We start from the raw sequence: 25,173 nt of genomic DNA on the forward strand, positions 1-25,173 counted from the left end.
GGTTTGCCGCTGTCTTTTGTCTGCTGTCTGTTAGCGTCACGTCACCTCAGCTAATCCCGCCTCTTTGGGCTTCAAAAATGCTTTTCAGAAACCTACTGGCGATGTCACAAACACAACGTCCATTGTTTTATAGAGTCTGTTTCGGACTGCAGCTTTAAGCAATTGAGCAATAATTAAACAATTGTTAATAATTTAGTGACATAAAATGTGCCACTGTGGCTGCGTCCAAATAGCATACTCTCTTGAGTAGACACTTATTTTGAATAAGCTACTTTGCGACTGCTATAAAAGTATGTTCTATATAATATGAGTGTGTGTAGTAGGCTATGTAATCTGGACATACCATATTCGCCATGTTGTCATTATCATGTGACTTACGTCGCATCAATGCCATTCACAAATCCTCCCGTGCGGCCTCATGGGATGGCAAAGTGTCAATTGAATGCACACTTCAGAATCTCGGCAGAAGTAGTAGGTCAGTGGATCTGGACAGACTTCTTTTGTCACATATTGTTTTTAAAATAGGGTGAGTTGTAACAATTATCATACTGTACATAACCACCTCCATCCTGAGAGGACAGCAGAAGTCGCTGTGTAAAAATAAAGGATTTACAGGACAAAACCATTTCTGAGCATTGTTTAGTACATTCTTCAAAAGAAACCTATAAAGGGACCTATTAAATTAATCCATGGTGTTAAATATTCAAATTCGTTGATTTATTTGATTATACCTTTTATGTTGCCAAATTTTTTTGATGAGTTCTGTTGACGTAACGTTGATCATTACATAAATTAACTTAAAGTGATACTTCAGTTCAGGATTTAGCATTAATCTTTGTATTAGCAGAAAACCTGTAGTATTTTCAAATTACCGTGCTTCCCTCCCTCATATCCCCCTGAGACAAGAGATTTATGTATTTTTAGTCTGTAAAAAATCTTTTTTGGCCAGAGGCAAGAGACTACAGCCAGTAGAAGGCGCTAGATCCGCATGTTTTCAAGCCGCCTATAGAGGGTGTGCTCTCACTCACAGAATGTACAATTAGTGTCAGCCATCTTTTATTGGAAGCTAAGCTAACAGGCTCTTGTTCTGTGGAGAAAGCTGAGTAGTAGAGGTTACCATCCTCTTTTTCCCGGATATGTCCGGCCGCCGAGATCGTCCAAAATGTCCGGGATTCGGCTTTTGTTTTTTTACAGTCGCCATTCATTGTTTACATGCTCACCTTTTGTTTCAATCTAACTGAATTCATTCCGATTGGTGAATCTGAATGTAGTGTTTACATGAACGCTAAACAAGTGATGGGTTAATGTGCGTTTTAGCATTGCTAAGAAAATTCCCGCTCCTCCGTGAGAGATACGAGACCGGTGCGTCTCACAGGTGTTCCTCATCAGTAATCACGCCACCGGCCTCGCGTCGTTCTCCCGCGGCCCTCAGTCTCGTCCTGCTCGCCGCAGTAAACATGATGAATGGCGACTGTAGAACGCAAAGGCCGAATCCCGGACATTTTTGCCGATCTCGAAATCCCGGGCAGACTCGTAAAAGAGACTCACTAGTAGCCTAGCCTTGTTGTTTAACTGCACTCTTACTGGTAGGCACTCTTAAAGGAAGAATTTGAAGATAAATGAGAATAGAAGCAGTGAGGATGATGGTAGAGATGAAGGTTACAAGTCATAAATTGATGTGGAAGTCAGACATTTAGGTAGATTACAGTTTGGAAGATGTGATCCATAACCAGAGGTCAGGAAAGATGCCACTGTTCATTGGCCTCATTTCACTGAGAAGCAGGGATTGAGCTTGAGTTCGAGTTTATTTGACATAAAAAGTAGCAATACAATACATGACAATGCATTACAACTTCTTGGCAACCTAAAAAAGGTCAAAGGTCTGATGTAGAAAACATTTGGAAAATGATTTGAGCCTTAAACTAGCTGTGCATTTTCTAGACCCATAGAGGGTTAGGATTATTCAAAAAAAAAAAATTAAATAATCTACAAATTTGTGTTTATGCTATTGTCAGTTGAATATGATTTCATTAGAAGTTGTCAGTTAAAAAGAATGATGCAAACTGCTGTGTTAAATATTTTTTGAGTCAAAACATTTGTTTTTAGAGTGAATTGTGCAATAATTGATTTGTGATCATCTTAATGAATATTAAATGAAAGAAACAGCACGAGACAGATTATCTTGTTTTAATGTGACCAAACAAATCTGACTGTTAAACCTAACATTTTGCAGCTCAGGAATTCCTCAATTAAGGTGTCTTTGATCATGGGAACTATTTGAACATTTAGGTCTTTTGTGTATCACTGGCACTGTACATTTGTGTTTTAATGTACATACATGCCCTGCATGTTTGGTGCACAATACCTAAACTTGCATTACTCTGGTAATGCATTTTTTTATTTTTATTTTCCATCTGCTATGTAAGAAAAGGTTACCCAAAAGTAATTTGCAAGTATAGCAAGTTGTCATTTAGCTGATGTTCTAAAGTTCATGACATTATTCCTAGTCCACATGAAGCAGATATGCAGATTCAGGCATGAGCACATGGATCATAGTCTTCTTCTTCTTTTTTCAGCCTTCCAAACAACTTTCGCTTTTTTTACATTGAGGGTTATGCCTAATATTTATTTTACTTGTTTTAATGGGCATCTGCATTAATAATCTTAAATGAAACCAGAGCCAAAAAGCAGGGAGAATGTATAGGATTGCAACATTACAAAGTCCTGATTCGACCCTCCACACAACGGCTTTGGCGAAATTAACATTTTAATGATAGGCATTTGATATACACCACAAAGACACACTGCCCACAACAAGTTTTCTCTGAATTCTATGAGCAGAATGCCCTCTAGTGGCGAGAAAATGAAATGAGGTCTGTCAAGACCCTTCCAAAAAGAATAGATGATGGTTAGGTTGCAGAAAAACGAGTTTGTTTGTATTCCACTGGGGTTTTCTATATCCGTCTATTTTGTAATTATTAGCTTTATCAAACACATAAATTATAGATTGGATATATATGGTGCATTGCATAATTTTCAAATGATCAAATTACTGTAAAGGTTTTTTTTTTTAAGAGTTCATGCACACATGATCACAAATAATTTAAAAATGATAACATTATATAATATGTAATCGTTTTAAAAGATTACTGCAGATCTCAACTCTACATTTCCATAAGAATCGTTGCACGTATGCCTCCATAACCAGCACACACATGCAAAAGTGTTATCATGTTGTCTCATAAGTGACTGAATGAGATTGTAATCCCTCAGTGGCATCTATAACAAATGTGTCTAGAAAGATAATGCAGATGAGAATGAATAAGACCTCCAGGCTCCCCTTTAACTCTGCTTCCCCTTCTGGAGCAGCATCTGGAGTTCATTAACCCATATTTACACAATATGTGCATTTAAGCACGTTTTGATCTCTACGTTTTCCCTCAATCTTTCCAGCATTTAATGGACTGCCAAGCCTTACATCTAGAATGAGGCTGAATCTACAGCAATAAATCTTTCCTCACGACCGCAAGCACAGAGCTCTGCTTCTCAGAGCTTCGGTTTGTGTGGCGTTGGATGGGTGTACTTTTCCTAAAGGACTGAGCAGCGCTGTCTGGGGCCGTGCCAAGCCCTGTGGCTGCAGTCTGCATGGTAAAGATGGTATATTCCAGGCTTTATGGAAAGTGAGACCACATGTGTGTGTGTTCCTGTGCAGTAAAAATGAAGCGAACATTCAATCCTTCATGATGACTGTAAGCAGGTTGGGATGAAATGATGATCACACAACCAGGGGCATCGATGGACCTTTTTAAACGGTGAAACTGCTGTGCATGTTGTGATTTTATCTTTTAAAAAATGGTACAAAAGCTGTCCCTGTGGCAGTACCCTTTCAAAAGATACATGCTTATACCTTATACCCCCCAGTGCCTACATATGTACTTAAAGTTTACATATTAGTACCTCAATGGTGTATTATTTGGCTACCTTTTAAAAGGGTTTGGCCCCTGTGACAGATTTTGTACTTTTTTTTAATTTTTTTACGGATCAGCACCAGACTATCTCTCTGACCTTCTCAGTGCAAATAGATCGGTTAGATGTCTGAGGTCATCTGAGCAGAAATGATTGACTGACTTCAGATCTAGGCTAAAGTTAAGGGGTGACCGTGCTTTTTTCATTGCTGAGCCAAAACTGTGGAATAGCCTTCCGGTAAATTCAACAGAACCTGAATTTAAATCTAAGCTCAAAACATATTTTTTGGTAAGGCTAATATCTGCTCATATCAAGTTAGAACCTCTCATATGTTTAGATTTTTCCTCTTTGTGTTTTGGTTTATATGCACTTTCCAATGTTTTGATATCTATTTTAGTTTAACTGTAGCTACAGCACAGCAGTCAACTAATATTACTTTATAGATACCATTTGTTCCCTTTCGAATGGGAACTCACACTGCATCCTCTAGAGGACACTATGGGGAAATGCCTCCTGCATGACCGGTATCTTAAAGGGGCCATCGGATGCCCATTTTCCACAAGTTGGTATGATTCTTTAGGGTCTTCATGTAAAGTTTGTAACATAGTTTGGTCAAATTTCCTCAATGGTTGTATAAAACAACACCCTTTTTACCTCCTCGAAAACAGCTCTGCACAGCCGTTTCGGTGCATGTCTCTTTAAATGATAATGAGCAACTGTTCACCACCCGGCCCCCTCTGTATTCCATGGGGACACATAAAGTGCTGCCTTGGCAACCTGCCTTGGACAGTATACAAATGGCTGAGGGCGGAAATATTCTAATATGGGAGAGTCCATCAGTGGTTGTGGGCGGAGCAGGAGCAATATGACATCATATTGCTCAGAAAATCCAAATGTCTTGATTATTGAGAGTGTTTAGACTTTTTGAGGATTGAAAAAAAGGAGTGGTTGTGTTGTATTGTGGTTGTGTCTACACACTGCAAAGACACATTTATATGCAACCATGTAAAAGTGAATTTTGCATCCGATGACCCCTTTAAGCACTTCTCTAAACATGACAATTGCATTGGTCGGTAACAGCCTATGGCGTCATTACCGGTGTAACTGTGAGTATAAAAGGGAACATGAGGAACACACTGTCCTCTTCTTTGTCTTCAGGGATCGTTTGTTGTGACCGATATCAGTTTGTAGCAGTAAATGAAGAGATGTTATATTGATCACAAGTTCAGTATGGAGTACCACAAGGCTCAGTGCTAGGACCTTTGCTGTTCACTCTGTACATGCTACCCTTGGGAGATATAATTAGGAAGCATTGCATTAGCTTTTTCTTTGCGCCTTGACGAAACTTACTAAGTTAAGTTAAAAATTGGATGACTAGTAATTTCCTACTACTTAATTCTGGAAAAAAAACAGAGATTCTATTGGAATCTTAATTATTGGATTAAAAACCTCTGCATGTCATAACCTAGAATACTATTTAAAACTTAATGGCTGCTCTGTCAAGTCGGCGTCATCAGTAAGGAACCTGGGTGTGCTCTTTGATACCAAAATTTCATTTGAAAGTGCACCAGTTTCACCTTCAGAGTTGTTCGGCACATCCGTTGAGGCGATGGTCAGTAAATTCAAGGAGGTAAGGTGCTTTAGCAATAGCATTTTTTAAACATTCATAGCGTGCAGTCCATGCACAAACCAGTGGAGGGACTTGGCCCGTCTCGGTTTGCGGATCAGAGACAGGGCCAGAAAGCAGGTGTGGTTACCCATGGCCCTCCTCCTCAAGGCGTGAGTCAAGGAAGAAAATGCGAGAGCTCATCCAGTGGATCACTTCCCGCGGTCAGCACTCCGGAGACTTTTGACCGGCACAAGGAAGTTCGATCATGTTTCCCCAATACTGCGTTCATTGCACTGGCTGCCAGATTGTTACAGAATTGATTTTAAAATTCTGCTTTTTGTTTTTAAAGCCATTAATGGATTAGCTCCAAACTATCTCTCTGATCTTTTGAAATCAAATAACTCTGCTAGATCATTGAGGTCATCTCAACCAAGACTGCTGATGGTTCCGAGATCTAGACTTAAAACGAGAGGTGACCGTGCATTTTCTGTTGTTGGTCCAAAATTGTGGAATAGTCTTCGTCTATCCTTAAGACTAGTATCCACAGAGTCTGTTTTTAAATCGAAGTTAAAAACCTACCTCTTTTCACAGGCTTACAACTGTCCTTGATTTTAATGTTGAATTTTCAAATTGGTGGTTCCGATGTAAACTCCCTTTATCATTTGTTTTGCGGTCTTTCTTGTTTTTTTAGATATTTATCCTGTTGTACAGCACAATGGCCAACTACTGTTGCTTTTATTCTGCTATATAAATAAAATTTGATTGATTGATTGATAGGGGTAAACTCTTTCATCCTCCAGGCCCCCTCCCCCCACTGGTGTGACAGTGTTTTAGGTGGGCTGAAAGATGAGACTCTTTGATAAGATTGTCTCTGACATAGAGCATAGTTCGGCCTCCTCTCGGTATAGAGAGACTTTTTTGCTGAGGCTTCAACTCTTTGAGCTCTGTTTAGCGAGTATGGTTGAGCACAGTAGGTCTCCCCTCACTCTTGAGGGTTGTTAAGCAGAGTATTTCGCTCTTAAGAGCTCTGTTCAATGGTTATATCAAGTCGATTGGCTCTGTGAGCCTCATTGATAAGCTCTTCTCCCTCACTTTAGAGGGTCATTAGCCAGAGTATGGGTTCTGGTGTGAAGTGACATTGTCTAAAAAAGCAATCCCTTTTCATTGGGGTCTTCTGTGACAATGCTAAATCTACAGATTCTGCTTATGCTGCGTTCACACCAAACGCGAATAGAGCATCTGGCGCGAGTGATTTCCATGTTAAGTCAATGTAAAGACGCATTTATGAGCGTCTGGAGGTCCTGCGGCGCGAATGAGGCGTTTAGCGTGGCGCGATGGACGTGAATTCACTTCATTTGCGGGAATGAGACGAATTGAGCGTCTGGCGCAGGTCGCGGGAATGAGGCGAATTGAGCGTCTGGCGCATTAACACAGTCTCACCCCAAAACGTCACATACTGACGGGTCTTGACCATACGGCAACATACAACGAAAAGGGTACCCTTTAACGTCCATGTGTGACGATTCGGGTTATGGGTATGCGTTAGGGTACCGCTAGGAGGCGCTGCTGGTGCGCTTATGTCTGCGTCTCATATTGACGTTATAGGGGAACCCTTTTCGTCGTATGTTGACGTATTGTCAAGACCCGTCAGTATGTGACGTTTTGGGGTGAGACCGGGCTGGGCGCATTTGTGCATTAACACGTTTTACGCGAATTCGCATCGCGTCAAGTCCTGGAAACTTCCTTTCAATATATGAGACATATTCATTTTGTACTGAATGCTATTTATTCCATATCTAAATGTTATGATTAGATTATAACATTTATCTTAACTGGCTACTCTCTGCTGTCTCAGACGACGACATCTTTACCAGATGTGGGCCGGATCTGGACTGAGACTATGTTGTTGTCTGGGAGCGTAAAGGGATACATTAAGACAGAAAACAAAACTAGCGCTGGATTAGGTGATATTTACTTATATGGCAATCTTTTGATATGAAACAAAACTCACAAATGTATTCTATCGGTTGTGTGTCTGCGATGAAGCAGCTCTTTATTGAGCGTTATCTTCTGAAGTAATAACATGCTCTGTACTGCAGGTAAAGTCAATTTGTATCCACATATCCAAAACAGTATCTAAAAAAAGGAGTATCAAAATATGAGGTAATGTTTTTTTTAATGAAGGCTTGTGGCCCAGTACTTATGAAAGGCTAGAAACGCTCTCTTGGAGTACGGCAGACCTACTGATTTTCATATAGAGTGTCACATTCACCTTTATCCCATTCTAAACCTGTTTGCCTTTTTTCTATATCCACAAAAGAAGATATTTTGAAGAATGTTTGTAACCAGGCAGTTTTGGTTGCCATTGAGCATTGTATTGTAAAAAAAAAAACAATGAGACATTTCCTGAAATATATAAGTTATGTTCAGGGGAAGAAACAAAAAATGAATGTCAACACAAGCGTTGTTATTTTACTGTTGTTGAGTCTTTATCAATCAATAAAAAAAAGTCTAGTTTTATGTTAGCTCGTATTATTCTGAGAATGATTGTCTTATTTCCGATCTCGGTCCCTTATCTAAACCAGTTTATGATAAAAACCAAATGTATCCTTGGTTTGCAAGGCCTGGTCATGAAAAATAAAATTGATCTGCCCCGTTTTCCTGTCTCTCGAAGATGAACACTTATCAGTCAGCCATGTGGCACGGCGCACATCTTTAAGCCATTTGCGGAGAGAGCAGATAAAGAAGCTCATTCAGGGTCCCTTCATCTCAGGGGAAGTGGATGAGACTCACTCTTAAGAGACTGACTGACAGCAGACCTCTTCAGTACGCTTTAGTTCTGACTCTTTCAACGTGTTTTGATAGACTATCAACTATCTTAAATACATGCCTGCGGAACCATTAAAGCTTTTTTATTAAATACACAGTTGACCCAAAAATTCTCATCCTGTAATTCATGCAATTCCAAAAAAAGTAATTCAATAATAGCCAATGCGGTTCAGTGTTGCTTGTTTTTCTATACAGAGGTTTGGAACCACATGGAGTACATTTTATTTTATTTTTATTTATTTGTTTGTAGTGAATTACCCCTTTAAATCCTTGTAAAACATCTCTGCATGTTACACTACTGTTCAGATGTTTGGGGTCTCTTATGCTCAGCAATGCTGCATTTATTTGATAAACAAAAATAGTGGAAACGGTAATATTGTGAAATATATGTACAATTTTAAATAGCTGTTTTCTATTTGAATATAATGTAAAATGTAATTTATTCCTGCTGGAAAAGCTGAATTTTCAGCATCATTACTCCAGTCTCCAGTATCACATGATCCTTCAGAAATGATTCTAATATGAGGATTCTGCTCAGGAAACACCAAATTATTAGTATCAGTGATGAAAACCGGTTTACTGCTGCATATTTTTAGGATTGTTTGGTTTGATGAATAGAAAGTCCATAAGAATAGCATTTATTTAAAAGAAATGTTCAATCTTTTGTAACATAATAAATGTCTTTACTGTCATTTTTGAATCTAATGCATCCTTGCTGAATACAAATATTAATTTATTTATTTCCCTTTCGTGCATTAATTTTGCACTCTTGTTGCAATTTTCCAGTTATGAGGAATCTAGTGTTTTGTTAGTGTTTTGTTAAGAAAAATTGAACAAAACAATAAAAAATATAATGAATAAGGCAGATGTTTATGAGTTTTCAATAATAAATAAATAAGTCAGCTCATAACTCTGTTGAATAAAGAGGAGCTTATAAAATGAGGTTTTATCTAGTGCTGTTGCGAAGTTAAATATTTACTGGCCAGCCGAACATTATGAGAGTGAGAATATAAGGAAAACTCGATATCTCAGCCTCCTCGTCGGGGAATGACGTTTTTTCCCTATCTCCACACTGAGGTATCGAGATAGTGGAATAAACCGGTTTCTATTTCGTGTTTAATCCCTAAACTTCTACTGTTATGGGTATTTAGTATCATGGTATGACAGAGCCTCGGGTTAAAGAGACGCTTGCAAGCTATCTCTCTCCTGAGTCTGCATCATCATAACCCCGACGTTACCCACCAGCCATCATAAATAATAGATAAATATTATTAGGCAGCACTGGTCGGTAAAGTATAAAAGGACATGGATGAATGTGAGGATGTCAGCACTGACGCTATTCGAGAATTGCGTCGCGGAACAGATAAACTATACCGGGGAGGGGCGGTTTCGAGAAATCGTTTCTCCTCGGCGTCCTCTGGGGGGCGACTCTCTGAGGAGGGTCGCAGCGCTGCCAGTTCGGTTGTTTCCTGCTGGTGGCCACGGAGTGATATATATGAGTTTTTCTGATGTAAAGAAAAATAAACTATTTAGCGACGTTCCAGAGGTTTCTTCCTCACCGATCTAATGTTCCTGAGACTGCTGGGCGGGACTCAGGGCGCCGAGGTGCCTGCTTTTTCCAACGATCCACCGAGGAGGGTTCAAAGTATGCTTACGCTAATATGATTGTGTCACAGATTCAGTCCGAGGACCGGTTTGTCACAATAGACTTGAAGGACGCTTACTTATCTATCCATCCTCATCACAGGAGGTTCCTGAGGTTTGCTTTCAGGGGCGAAGCATACCAGTATCGGGTTCTTCCATTCGGCCTAGGTTTATCACCCCACATCTTTACAATATGCGTGGATGCAGCTCTGGCTCCTCTGGGACTTCAGGGCATTCGCGTATTATACTATATCGATGATTGGTTGATCCTAGCTCAATCTGAGCAGATGGCAGTTCGGCATCGAGATGTCGTTCTGTCTCATTTAAAGATGTTAGGGTTGTGACTCAACGCCAAGAAGAGTGTGCTCCTCCCAGCTCAGAGGACCACTTTTCTAGGTGTATTATGAGATTCACAACGATTCGCCGTAAAACTAGGCCAGTCACTCACTGTGGAACAGTTTCAGACTGTTGGGTCTCATGGCAGCTGCGTCCAACGTATTACTTTTGGCCTTCTGTACATGAGACCCCTGCAGTGGTGGCTCAGGACCAAGGGGTTTTCTCCGTTTTCGCATGATCAAGGTCACGCGGCTATGCCTATGTACCTCGGTCATGTGGAAGAACCTTGGTTCCTTGCCCAGGCCCAGTGTTGGGGGCTTCTTGTCGACGCATAATGCTATCGACGGATGCTTCCCTCACAAGTGGGGGGTGATCATGAGTGGTCACTCGGCGAAGGGTCTTTGGCAGGACCATCTTCCTTTTTGCACATAATTGGCTAGAAGTGATGGCGGTACTCCGAGAATCTCAATACTTCCTGTCAGACCCAAGAGGTCACCAGGTGCCTGTCCTTCCGGACAACACACTGATGGTCTCGTATATCAGAGCAGATATCCTGTTGAGGCAGGGGCTGAGGCCAGGGGAATGGAGACTTCACCCCGAGGTGGTGGAGCTTCTTTGGGAGAACTTCGGTGAAAACTCAAGTCTACCTTTTGCATCGTTTTATACAATGCATTGCCCTTTTGTGGTTCTCCCTGACGCATCCAGCTCTGCTTGGACTGGATGCGATGTATCAGGTGTGGACCTGTACGCATTTCCCGATATCTTTGCTCCTGGGAGTTCTGGAGAGGGTTTGCCTATTATTATTGGTAGGGGCTCGTCTATTATTAGTAGCCCCATTCTGGCCGGCCCGAAGTGTTTTTCTCAGACCTACTGTCCCTTCTAGATGGCTCTCCCTTGGAGAGATCAATCAGGGATACAATATTTCACACTCTTCCGGAGTTATGGATACTGTGGGCTCGGCCTCTGAGGGGGCCGAGCTCATAGATTCAGGTCTCTCGACCGAGATCGTGGAGACCATACTCCAGTCTAGAGCTCCCTCCACGAGAATACTGAATATGTATTGAAATAGAAACTGTTCTCTGCCTGGTGCGGAGAACACCTTCTGAATCTTGTTATCTGCCCTGATGGTACAGTACTTGATTTCTGCAATGAATGTTTCTTTGCTGGGTTATCTCTGAGGAGAGATCCTTAATTTCGTTTTGTCCGTGGTACTTGAAGCACATACTTGGATTTGTACCTGGTATGGTGATAGTCTTTCTTCACCCCAGGCCGGGTTGTATTCCTAGGCCTGCAGATAGTCCGGGCTTTGGATGCTTATGTCCACAGAGCTGCGCTGTGGCATATATAAGAGCAATTATTTATCTGCTTTGGGTTACCTAAGTAAGGTTGCCCTGCATCTAAACAGATAATGAGCAAGTGAGTAGTTGAGGCTATCTCACTTGCTTATGAAGCGGCCGGAAAGCCTTCACCTTTGGCTGTCCGTGCCTATTCTACGAGGAGTATGGTTGCCTCTATGGCTCTAATTTTGGGAGTTTCCCTTCACGACGTTTGTGATGCGGCAGGCTGGTCCTCGCCGCATACATTTGTCAAATTTGATGACTTCGACCTCTCCACTCCTGGGGCTAGGTTGCTTGCTTCTTAGTGTGTGTAAGGACTTCACACAGAACGGGCACTTGTCATTATGGCGTAGTGGGTATGGGGTTCCCACAGCGTAAACCCAGCGGGAGTTCCCTTGATAGGGAACGTCTCTGGTTACGTATGTAACCTTAGTTTCCTGAGAGGGAACGAAATGCTGCGTTCGCCTGCCATACTTCCTGCATGCCCTGATCGACTTGCTTCAGGCTTTTCAGAAGCTGTCACGCACTGCATTCAGGGGTGCTTTATAGTTTCCTGGTCTATGACGTCACCCGCCTATGACGTCTCGCTCTTTCATTGGACTGATCATACACGTGCTTCATGACGCAACACTCGGAGGTGTTCCCACAGCGTAAACGCAGCGTTTCGTTCCCTCTCAGGGAACTAAGGTTACATGCGTAACCAGAGACGATTTTCAGATGTGCATTTTTGGTTTTAACTGAAGAGAAACACAATACAGTAATAATACAGCAGTACTGAGTGAATTTAACAAACCAATGAATACAATTATATAAAATCATGCGAAAACTATAAAATATATACAAAAAATATAATACAGCTTGAATTATTTGCAGACGCATTTGAGTTTGTTCCCGTTCGACCAGCAGACGAAGAACTTCATACAAGTTTAATGTTCAATGTCTTTGATATCAGAACATATCAGGTTTCCTCCAGTCTACCACAGTATGTCGATTTACCGTTATTAGCTGATAATTCTGATTACGATCAAAATGGACACGTTTCTACTGTAGCTCTCCTCTCTGAGAAAACCTCAGACTGAAATCTACATTGATCTATTGATGCTTTCAGATTGTGGAAAAGATAGCGATCAGATGTTTTCAATCTCATCTGAAATGAGCAGTGTTGCTGGTAACATATTACAAGTGTACATAGTGTAATGAGATACATTTTTGATGTAATTTTTAAAGCATTACAGGTAACATGCATTATGTAACCAAATTACTTTTCTTATGAAACAAGTGAAGTAATGCATTAGAAGTAACATACATTATGTAATCAGATTACTTTTTTGATGTAACATGTAAAGTAACACATTACAAGTAATGTACATCAGATTACTTTTTAGGTTTAACTGCAAATTATATTCTAAAAACACAAATACATTTTATTTACAGCCAATTTATTTTAAATTTTCAAGAAAACAGTCACAGTAGTATGAATTGTTGCGGAAATATAGCTAGTGATGCATGATGTCCAATTTAGTGGACAGATGATTAATCAGAATTTTCTCTCAACCTAAAATCAACACTTGGAAAATTTAACAATGATACTACTCCTTAGTTATTACTTGATGCTACAACATTTATTTATTTATTTTTTTACCTTCAGGAGTCCCCTAGGAATGGATGGATATTCCGCAGCAACTTGGCATTTCTGACTGGCCGTCGGCCATATTGGTTTGGAGGGAAAAAATTCACATACATCAAATTGACAATTGGTGACAGTGTATACTTGTAGAGGTTTTAGAGTTGTATTGTATAGACCCCTTTTGCGCCGACGTCACAGTTACGTCACGGCGCTAGCTGGAGGCAAAACAAAGTGAAAACTGGAGGCAACTTTCTCAATCAAAAAACGCTCTTACTCCAAAGGGAAAACATTTTTGGCGTTCTATAATAGATAACATTCAATGGAGGAAAACATGGTTACTACCATTTAAATATTGCATACCCAATAAAATGAGAGAAGTGCATTTTAAAATTTTGCATAATATATACCCTTGTAATGCACTTTTGTCCAAATACTGTGATGTAGATGATATATGCACCTTCTGTAAGGTTGAAAATGAAGACATCTGTCATTTGTTTTTCTCTTGTAATGTTTCATCAATTTTCTGGAATGATTTGAGCTCTTATTGTTTTTCTAAAGTTAATATGAATGGTAATCTATGCATTAAGGATGTCATTTGTCTTTTTGAAAACCCAAACAAATCTTTAGAAACTACTGTTAACTTCCTTATCCTTGTGGCAAAATTTTACTTTCACAAACAAAGATTTCTTAAGAAAATGCCTACTTTTATAGAATTCTTATGTGAAGTAAAATATTTAATTAAATCACTAAGAGTAATTGATAACATCAAATGTACTTCTTTTTTGAAGAAATATGATGAGATCTTTCATGTACCATGATTTATATATTTCTTTTATTTCTTTTTTTTATTATTTTTTTTTATTTTATTTTTTTATTTTTTTATGTTTCGTTCTTTCTATTATTGTCCTATGATTGTGCAAGATAAGAATTTACTTGTATAACACACAAATTTAGACATGTTCTGATCTCTAAGAGATGCGTGTTTGTACTATTGTAAAGAAAATTCTTGAATAAAAAAAATAAATAAAAAAAAAGTGAAAACTGGAGGCGGCCAATACAAAACAGCACAGATTCAGCTACATAAGGAGCTTAAATTACTATTATTATTATTAAATGGCATCTTGTTGTGTTGTTGGGTTCTAGAATCGACGGAGTACAGGCTCCAATTTTAAATGTTATCGCATAATGTTTTCTAAATTATTGTGATAATTTGTGAATCATCTATGATTGTTTTGATTGATTATGAGTCGTGACTAGACTTTTTTGAAGAACCTGGTAAGAAAGAGTAATCAAATACATAGTTAAAAACTGAATATGCTGTATCTGGAATCTTTATTTCTAGAAAATATTCACATGATTAAAATTGCACCGTAATGTCACTCTTTACATCGTCGTCTTCTTGGCGCTGGATGCAGAACCTCGGGTCGTACCACACGTCTTGTACGTGACCATTCAGCACATAGTTATTGGCATCTAAATAATTACACTCAGTTTCTCTTTACACTCAGTTTTTTTATCGGGTCGGTGTAGAAGTCAGGCCACTCGACCGGAGGCGGCGTTAACGTTAATCCTGTCAGATCGTCCATCATTGACTGAGCGTGTACGGGTCGGCCAATCTGGTTCCGTCCGTTAAAATTAACTTTTGCAAATAACAATCGCGGTCCTGGACAGAGAGTGAGCTTGCACATTAAGATAAAATCGGATTTTCTCCAGTCATTGTTAAAAAACAAGCTAACAAAACTGGCAAACTAGCATTAGTGAAGCTGTCAGTGTTCTGCCTCCACCTAAGCTTCGCCCACAAAAAAGTGTCACCATGTTTACTAGCTGAAAAGGGGTCTATAGTCCACTGTAGAAGTTGATCTGCAACTTTGCCATCAAAACCCGTGCATACGCATGAAAATGCTTTTTGAACAGCTGTCCACTGTAGTGACTTCTATGCGTAAAAGGGTTAAAAAAATCTTACTGACCACAATCTTATGAACAGTAGTATATTTACTTACAGTAATTTTACACCAAACCTTTTTCTCATAGTTTAATCAGCATGGCATTATGGATTTCACACAATATAAACTCAGCACAAAAAAGATACGTCCCTTTCTGTATTTTAAAGATAATTTACCTAAATCTAAATAAGCTTTACAGATCTTTATTGGAAAGGGTGTCATGCTTGCTGCTTGTTCAAAGAACCATAAACAATTACTGCATATGCTCCTGTGGAACAATCCTTAAGATACTAACTGTTAACAGGCGGTAGACAATTACGGTCACAGTTCCAATAACTTAGGACTGCAGATGTGGTAAAAAAACTGCAATGTCCATAACGTAAGATGCCAGACGTGTTCGAGAACTTGGTGTAAGCGTGGAGTAACATCTCACAGCAAGAACGGGCAAATCTGTCTCAGTCCATGAGGATGAGATGCACTGTAGTGCTTAAATCAGCCGATGGAAACGCCAGATCCTGACTACTTGCGACATTGACCCCCACTCCGTTCAGAGACTCATTACTACATTTCTGTTCATCAAATATCTGTGAAACTTGATTATGTCTCAGTTGTTGAATCTTGTTATGCCCATACAAATATTTACACGTTAAGACATTTGCTGGAAATAAAAGCAGTTGAAAGTGAGAGGACGTTTCTTTTTAGTTAAGTTTGTGAGCACATTTAAATATGAAAGTAAACTAAGCCAGTCCTCTTCTGTTTCATAAATGTGAGTGTTGTGAGGAGGCCACACTGACCTCAGCGGGTACATAACTGCATCCAGCTGCTGTTGACTCGAGCTCATTTGTGGTGTCGCATACTGTGGAGAACTGCTATGGAGGATGGACACACTGATAGGCTGGCCCGCACTAAAAGATTTACAAAATCTTATCAGATTTACAAAATGTTAGAAACCACAAACATGACGATAAAATAAAATAAAATAAAAATCCTTCCACGTTTGTGGAGTGCTACGATGTGACCAAGACAGCACACCATACACTAATAGTGTCCCTTCACAAACAACCAGTGTCCCGACTATGAACAAGGGAAATCTGGCAAAATCTCTTGCCTTCAAACGTGACTTTAGAGTAAACATCCCAAGATAATTGGGATTTTAGGATTGTTGGAATGGGAGACTTGGGCACGAAATCGGCCCGATTATCTTAAAGTGTGTGGGGGCCTTAAAGTCCCCCTGTAGTCAATCATTTTATCCTTTACAACTCATCGTTGATCACCAAAATTATATTTCATTTATTTCCCCTTTGAAATAAAATTATTCATGCCTAAAATAGTTTGAATGTACACCCTTTAGTATATGCGGTTCTATGAATATGCAAAAATAGCCCCGCCTCCACTCACTCACACCAGCTCAGAGATCCACTCGTTGACGATCACACATTAACCTGATTGGTCACAAGGTAGTTTGTGACGTCAGAAATGCCAGCGAAAATAATGCATTTGCACATGGTTTGTCTTAAAGCATATTAAAAACACCACACAGACGTATAAACACCATTACTAACTTGATTTTCACCACAGGGGGACTTTAAGAACACCAACACAGACGCAGAGACCCCCCCAAAAAAAGGCTCCTTAACAAAGTGTAATAACAGTGATGCCGTGATGTTTAAACGTGTGGTTGGTTAATGTGGTTGGAGATTAGCTCATCTTTCCATTGAACACAGTTCTGTCATGAAACTCTAGATGGCGCAGGCTGAGGCGCAGGTCTTTAACTGAATCTGCTTGCTATCACATCGTTCTCAGTAGGGCAACACTGAATTGTACTCCAGTAGCATATTTTTTATATATATTCATATTTTTCAGAAACCCTTCACCTTCCCCAGCTCCACATATACACAGTAGATCTGCTACAGATCTGGTAATACATGTATGTACAGCAGCAACATGTGTTACTTGCTCACAGCAGAGTGTTGTATATTTATTGGCAATAGCAAGTCCCGTACTAAATCTCTTCCACAAAGATCAAATATATCGACATTGACATACACATTACCATGCCAAACACTCATGACAGAAATCTATTTCTATAATACATACACTTCTTGTAAAAAAGTGGTGCTAGCCCACAGTTGCCAGGGTATTGAGATGAAGTTGCTAATATACATTCTAAATGGTTTTAGTGGGTTGCTATATGGTTGTTTGGCACAAGTCTAAAGAAGTAAGGATATTTAGCTAATGTTTAAACAGAAAAATAAAAACAATTGAAAAGCAACGCAATAAAACACAGACATTTTTTTTATTTTGAGCTGTGAGTGCTTGGCCACTGGCCAGTGCTCTCACTTGAATTAAGCTATAGGCCTACTTGAACACAACAACATGCAAAGTGGACATTGCATCGCTAGAAACTAATAACTGAATGCAATGACACAGATTGGCTAAGTCAAGTCAAGTCAAGTCAAGTCACCTTCATTTATATACCGCTTTTGACGTTAATAATAATCGTTAGTTATTAACTTAGGGGCCGCTAACACGACACTGTTCCAACAGAAAACCTCCAACACGCTCCGGCCGCCCATCCGCACAAAAAGTGCCTGGTGTCTCGAGAACGCACTCCCCGAAATAGGCTTGAAGGTGCAAACGATTATCCGTTAAGAATCACATAATTATGTTTAAGTATTTCTGGCCTTACGCTTTGTTCACACATGGCAATTTACTGGTAATGTTATAATAACTCTTCATCCCTGCAAATTCCCAGAACTGTTTTACCAGTATATCTCAAAAGGTCTTGTTCACACAAGATCTGTAAACAGAAATTCAGCTGCAATTTTGTGGAAAGAACTAACTGTGTGAAACTGAGCCTGGTTTCTCCAAAGTTTTTTTTTTCATTCTGTCACCTGATTATGTTTCGGTTCCTGGCTTTTGGCTTGCTTAGCCAGGGACAGTTAATATTCAACAATATTATTGATCTGCCTGCCTTGACACCATTATATGAGAACTGAACTGAGCTGGACGATGACATCACGGTTTTCTCCAGAGCGGCTGTATAGGTGAAGTGAACTAAATGAATAACTTTTTTACAACAAAAATGAAACATCACTGAAATTAAGCTGGACTATGACGCTATTTTCTTCTAGAAACAAACTTTGTTGCATTATTTTCCTGTTCCTCTGTAAAGCTGCTTTGAAACAATCAGTATTGTAAAAAGCGCTATATAAATAAAGGTGACTTGACAACTTATGATATTCTGGTCCTTGATATGATATGACATGTTATGACCCTCAAATATTTGAGGCTATTTGTAAAATCAATCTCTCCTTAACAAATCCCAAACCTTAAAACTGAAAAATCACCCCACACTCATGGAGTGTATATTTTTTTATTAAATCAGGATGTACTAAAATATACAGAACACTGACACTTGCCAATCCAGCGGCAACATAGAGATGCAATGATTTAGAGAAATCCTCACTTCTTTTCTCCCAGATTTCAATGTGTATGGAACAGCTTTCATTTCACGGACGGTGAAAAGAAACTGCATAGAAATGGCTTCTTTTACCCTGATATTCATTCATTCTCGCTAGTGTGTGTGTGTGTGTGTGTGTGTGTGTGTGTGTAGAGGGATGTGGGTACAACGTACTGCCTACTTTCAGAAACCCAATTTATCCAGCTTTATTTTAATGTTGTAGGTAGTACTTACAACAAAAGGTCCAAAAATATTTTTCAGATTTTCCAGTTCTGGGATTCATGGTACAGCACATACCGTACAAAAAAAACGAAAAGAAAAAAAAGAAAGAAAAGAAAAAAAGATAACACTGTTCATCTTCTTTCTCTAATAAATGTTGTTAGCAGTTATTTTCAATACACTTTTTTTGTATTAAAAAGAGCTTTGCTAATAGGTCTTAAAGCTTTCTCACAGTAGGCGTTTGACCAACACATCTTTCTGCACTGCGTAGCTGTTATTACACTGCAGTATGAGGAATAAATAAAAAGAATGGCTCTGTAAAGAATGCTGCTGAGGACAACAGTAAAACGAGTCACGACAGGCACAAATGTCTTTGGTCCGAGGAAGATAATATCTCCCATTCCACCTGACAGATTCAATTCAGACATTTATTCAGAGTTTAAACATACCGTACTGCAGCTTAAGTGTAGTTCTCGTTTTATCCGCCGATCTTCTGGGTTCTTGAAGAATGGTGTGCTGTCATCTCACATAATTCATTTCATTGTACCAGCTGCAGTGGTTGTATAGTTTAGTGCAAAAAACGACCCTTTTAAAATCGTTCAATCTGCTGTAAAACCTATGTTGTAAAATTAATTAGAAAATAACAGGAATTAAAAATGCATGTTCCAGTTTGATGCATTCAAAAAGAAAGGCTGTGAACGACCACATCGCTCTCTCTCTCTCTGTTACTATCCTTTGTGTGATTGTAACGTGAGTTTCTGACATAGTGAACACACGCCTCGATAAGAAACAAACGTAACTGCACCTTTTGGAGAAGAACAGTCATTAAGACTTCTGAATGCACTTCCAACGAATACTTCCACGCTCTGAAACAGGATCCACAGTTTCCATCCCGAGAGCACTCAACCTCGCTGGCCTCGGGACAGTTTGCTCTCCTCGTCGTCCGCCTCAGATTGCTGATGTGTTTCAGTCTCCATAGTGACACACCATTAACAGGTTGCTGTCTTCAAATGACCCCGTTCTTAGTTCAGCTCATATGGCCACTAGGGGTCCTCGTCCATATCGTCCAGGTTTGGAGCCATGATGAAGTGCTTAGGGTACATCAGACTGTGCTCGAAAGCGTACTTTTCCCAGCGTGCGTCATCGCTTTCGTGAGTGATGTAGCGTTCCCCTCGGCGCGTCTCAAACTCTCGCAGATCAAGCCACGTCTGGTAGTCCTGGGACAGCGCAGACATGGACAGATTGAGGTATAAAGCTACAATAAAACATTCAGAAAGAGATTTTACAGGTCTCTAAGCTCCTTACCTGTAGCCATGGATGACTGAGAGTCTTATCCACACTGTAACGCTTCCTCATCTTCACTTGGAGAAGATTGTTGATCAGATCTGTAGCTATGGAGTTCAAATACATGATAAGGATGTTACAAAATGACAGATCTGGGCCGCATTTACCAAAAGAGTAATCTGAACACATTAATAAAAGTGTGCTGTTAGTATACTTCTTTTCGAACAAAAATGAGAGAGTACGCTTTCAGTGTAGTTTTTTTTATGTACATATTAGATATATACTTATAAGAGTTATAAGAAAGACAATTATAATTATAGAAAGATTATAGAAACATAAGACAAGAATACTCTGACATATTATATATATTTGGCCTACTTGAAATGTATAATCAGCGTTCCTACACATTTTCCATTTCAAAATTCCATACTTTTCCAGACTCAAATTTCAAATCTTCTCTGTAGATTTTCAGACCATATTAAAATTGCCCCTATTATGCTTTTTCAAATATTCCCTTTCATGCAATGTGTAATGCAGCTCTCTGCAAAGGTATGCAAATGAAAGAGCACACAATAAATTAAGTTATTGTTTCTCAAAAGAAAGAATCGACTTTTAACCACCTAAACCGAGTCATCAGGAATTTGAATCCCACTTCCGTGACGGCTACACGTCACTGGGTAACCAACCCGGTCACACAAAATGCGTCCCTAGCACCTATTGTGTTTATCGTGCAATTTATACGTGAGAATTCGTTTTTACGTGCATAGGACAAGCATGGGTAGGGTAGGTTTAGTAGTGGTGTGGGCTTCCGACAATCACTGTAAGTGGTAGACCAATCACAGCAGAGTAGGCTCGTGACAAGGAGGGATTTAAAGAGACTGAATCATCAAACCTGTGTGAGAATCATCAAAAATGTGGCGATGTGCAATGTATATTGATGCAATGTATAAATGAAAGCGTTTTTTGTAGGAGATCTCCAAAGCAAAATTAGTATTTTCAGTCCCCAAAAATTATTTTAAGCCAGTTATTTATATATTCTGCTGTAGTGTCAGTAGACATAGGTTATATATAAAACCAGAAATTGTAATGCGCAAGCATGCAAAACAATTCCTGTGCACATGTGAATAGTTTCTCGAGGGCACAAAAAAGTTTATAATATACACTACTGTGCAAAAGTCTTAGCCATGTCAGTATTTTCACCCCAAAAAGTGGATTTAAGCCGGTATCACGTCCGTGTCCCATCATGACAGTTTCACAGCATCCCTCCACCACCCCATCACCTCACTCTTGGCTGGTTTTCTATCCCAGTCAAAGAGGGGATAAATTACTATATCTGATTTCATGTATGTGTGAACTCGTGAATGCACAGCATTTTTTTATTATTATTATTTTAAATTCATTAGATTTTCTATTATAGAAAACTAAACAGGGGCAATAGTCTGAAAATGCAAATATTTTTCCATACTCTGCTTTCTTTTTTCCATACTTTTCCAGACCTGGAAATTACTCAAATCAAATTCCATACTTTTCCATACTTTTCCAAACCCCGTAGGAACCCTGTAGTAAAGTCTGACATATGGAAAAATAGTCCATAGAAAAATGAATATATATAAAAAAGATGAAATGCTGATAGCCTGTGATGTAAATAAATTAGATCTTTATAGCAGAATAACAAACTACTTACATAAAATGCATATAAATATCAGTTGTCATTCTATATCTGCTAATAATATTTATTAAGTCTTATTAAGATGATATTTAAATGTTTAGTTTTATGATCAAAGCTCTGTAGTTTTTATTGAGAGATGAACAAATAAACGTTCCTCAAAAGCCTGATGGATCATATTTGATGCTCACATTTGAACAAGATTTTTATAAAAATGAATGCGTGGATAATCAAGTAAACCAGTGCTTCAGTCCAGCGGGTGTTTATTTTGAAATATTGCTAACAATATAACGGTTAATCTTACGTTTACTTCATAAAAATGAGTAAAGATTTTAAAAAAAGAAGGTGAAGGTGGACGTTTGTGCAATTATACTAAAATACCTTTTACTTGCCAAAAATGTATAAAGTATAATCAGACGACAGAAGGCATGTGGTAGATTGTGTGCAAAAGGTTTTTTTCTTCTGCTCCCCAAGACTGCATTTATTTGATAAATAGCCTACAGTAGAAACAGCAATATTGTGAAATATATATAAAATGCAATTTACTCTTGTGATGCAAAGCTGAAATTTCACATGATCCTTCAGAAATCATTGATGCTAATTTGCTGCTCAAGAAACCTTTCTTATTATTATCAATGTTGAAAACAGTTGTGCTGCTTAATATTGTTACGGAAACCGTAATACTTTTTTAAAAGATTCTTTGATGAATAGAAAATCCAGAACAGATGTTTTCAACATCATAAATATCTTAATGTCACTTTTATCAAATTAATAAATCCTTGCAGAATTAAATTCAATTACTGACCCCCAAAATTTGGAACGGAACTGCAGTAATATAAATGAAAAACAAATATAGAGCTGTACAGAGGGTTTCTTCACACACAGTTCACCATTAAACCCAACTAATGTAATGATGAATTTAAGTATAATTGCTCCCACAAAAATAAACCAAGCTATAAAACTAAATCCGTAATGATGTGAAATGTAGAGACAGAAAAATGACATTTATAGAGTTGTAGAGGAGTAGGACAGACTGAAATTGGGAGAGGCTGGTATAATCTCTCAGGTCTCGGGCGGAAAGAACTATTCTAAACACACATGGGGGTGGACAGTCTGCTCGCTGTCTGACACACATCTAGACATCTCCCTCTTTCTACTGCGGTGGAAGATAGAAATCACGCAGTGTAGCACAGACATATTCAATGACAAACACCAAAGTCGTTTGGAAAACAAAGTCATACAATATTGCATTTAAAGGGATAGTTTACTTTAAAATGAAAATGCTGCCATCATTTACTCACCCTCAAGTTGTTTCAAACCTGTATGAATTTCTTTCTCCTGCTGAACACAAAGGAAGATATTTTGAAGAATGTCAGTAACCAAACAGTTAACTGGTCCCATAGTATTTTTTTTCCCTACTATGGAAGTCAATGGGACCAGTTAACTGTTTGGTTACTGACATTCTTCAAAATATCTTCCTTTGTGTTCAGCAGAAGAAAGAACTTCATACAAGTTTGAAACAACTTGAGGGTGAGTATATGATGGCAGAATTTTCATTTTAAAGTGAACTATCCCTTTAAGAACAGTTTATATTTGGTTGCAACTGCAACTATTTTATCCCATGGTTTTTGTAACAAAAACATGGTGGCGCTGAGAAAACGGATTCATTTTTTAGAAAGTATCTATGTATGAGTTCAGGTGTAAACCAGTAAAGCAGGGGACTTACCATCTGCAGAGATCTCTTTCCAGGGTGTTGACGGGTACATGAAGGCTGCGTTCTGGATTTGGTCATTAATATCCTCGTCCTCATTAAAGGGGAAGGTGCCACTCAAACTGACGTAGATAATGACTCCCACTGACCACATGTCTAGGGAACGGTTGTAGCCTTTGCTGCGCAGCACCTCCGGGGCCAAGTACGCTGGTGTTCCCACCACTGAGCGGCGGAAAGACTTCTCCCCGATGATCCGGGCAAACCCAAAGTCGCACAGTTTTACCTGGAACATGAGAGCAAGCGGTCGAGTTTGGTCATGTGTTGTTACAGGGATGTGACCCAAAGCATTTACTCAAATAACAAGTTATACTTCAATATAAATACCGTATTTTCCGGACTATGAGTCGCACTTTTTTATCATAGTAGGTCCTGCGACTTATAGTCAGGTGCGACTTATATATCAGAATTAATTCATACTAACTGAGATGAACCAAGAGAAAACATTACCGTCTACAGCCGCGAGAGGGCGCTCTAGTTAGCGGAGTTGTTCAGAAGCGACACAGAGGATGAAGAGTACAATGTTGTGGAATGAGATCGGGAGCTTGGTGAACTTGCTTACCGGTAACTTGTTGGACTCGCTGGCTTATGTTAGTTTAGCCTATTCAGCCTCACAGGAATATGTTCTTTACGCTATTGTGTCGCTGAATAACGTACTCGGTTACTTACGTAACCTCGGTTCTCTCTAGAAGAGGGAACGAGTACTGCGTACTGAAAGTACGCACCGGGTAAAGTCTCTTTGCTCGAGATATTGAAGCCAAAATTTATCCTTAAATTTCCATATCTTGTAAACGCAGTGCAGCAGCAGTCAGACCTAGAGCGGGCAATCTAGCGCGCTCATTGGCTGCTCCGCGGCAACTGCTGCAGCCTACCACTGAGCCCCTGGCGTGACGTCACGCCCAATGAGGACGCTTCGCGCCCTCACGCGGCCAAGCCCGCCAAAATGGGAGTGGCTTAGCGTATATAAGGGGCAGTTCAGGCTGCTAACACTCGATTTTGATCGCTGAAGCGAAATGAGCTCGAAGCGCGACACGGCAGGGAACGCAGTACTCGTTCCCTCTTCTAGAGAGAACCGAGGTTACGTAAGTAACCGAGTACGTTCTCTTACGAGAGGTTCTCTCGTACTGCGTACTGAAAGTACGCACCGGGAACCCCTTGTAAACGCCGTGTGCGCTTAAGCAGTCACTATATGAATCCCAGGGGGGAACGCCCCGGGGGACATGGATAAGTGAAATTAGGTGGCCAACAGAGTGGGCTCGCACCTGTACATAAGCACTATATGAGGGGATATACATACAGAGCGGCACTGCCGGTCTTATATTTGAACACATCTACCCTTGTAGCGCAGTTCACAAGTGAGTCGCTAGGACTTTTTTTTTTTTTTTTTTCAGACTGAAAGGAGTCTAGCCTGCAAGGCGGGGACTTCTAGGTTGTAGAACCTAACAAATGTAGACGGGGAGGCCCAGCCTGCCGCCGTACAAA

General features: G+C 39.5%; 1 protein-coding gene across 2 annotated transcripts in view; it reads right to left on the bottom strand.

Annotated features, from left to right (window-relative positions):
• Nucleotides 1–18,944: 18,944 nt before the first annotated feature.
• prkd3 (protein kinase D3) overlaps nucleotides 18,945–25,173 on the bottom strand; it is a 79,511-nt gene continuing 73,282 nt past the window's right edge. For both annotated transcript variants that reach the window (XM_079634003.1, XM_079634004.1), the window contains exons 17-19: nucleotides 23,650–23,917; nucleotides 20,279–20,364; nucleotides 18,945–20,190 (exon numbers count right to left, since the gene is read on the bottom strand). In XM_079634003.1, the coding sequence (XP_079490129.1) occupies nucleotides 20,017–20,190; nucleotides 20,279–20,364; nucleotides 23,650–23,917 (528 nt within the window). In that variant the 3' untranslated portion in view covers nucleotides 18,945–20,016. The remainder of the gene's footprint in view (nucleotides 20,191–20,278; nucleotides 20,365–23,649; nucleotides 23,918–25,173) is intronic.

This window comes from Phoxinus phoxinus (genome assembly GCF_949152265.1).
Source record: "Phoxinus phoxinus genome assembly, chromosome: 13".
Classification (NCBI taxonomy): domain Eukaryota; kingdom Metazoa; phylum Chordata; class Actinopteri; order Cypriniformes; family Leuciscidae; genus Phoxinus; species Phoxinus phoxinus.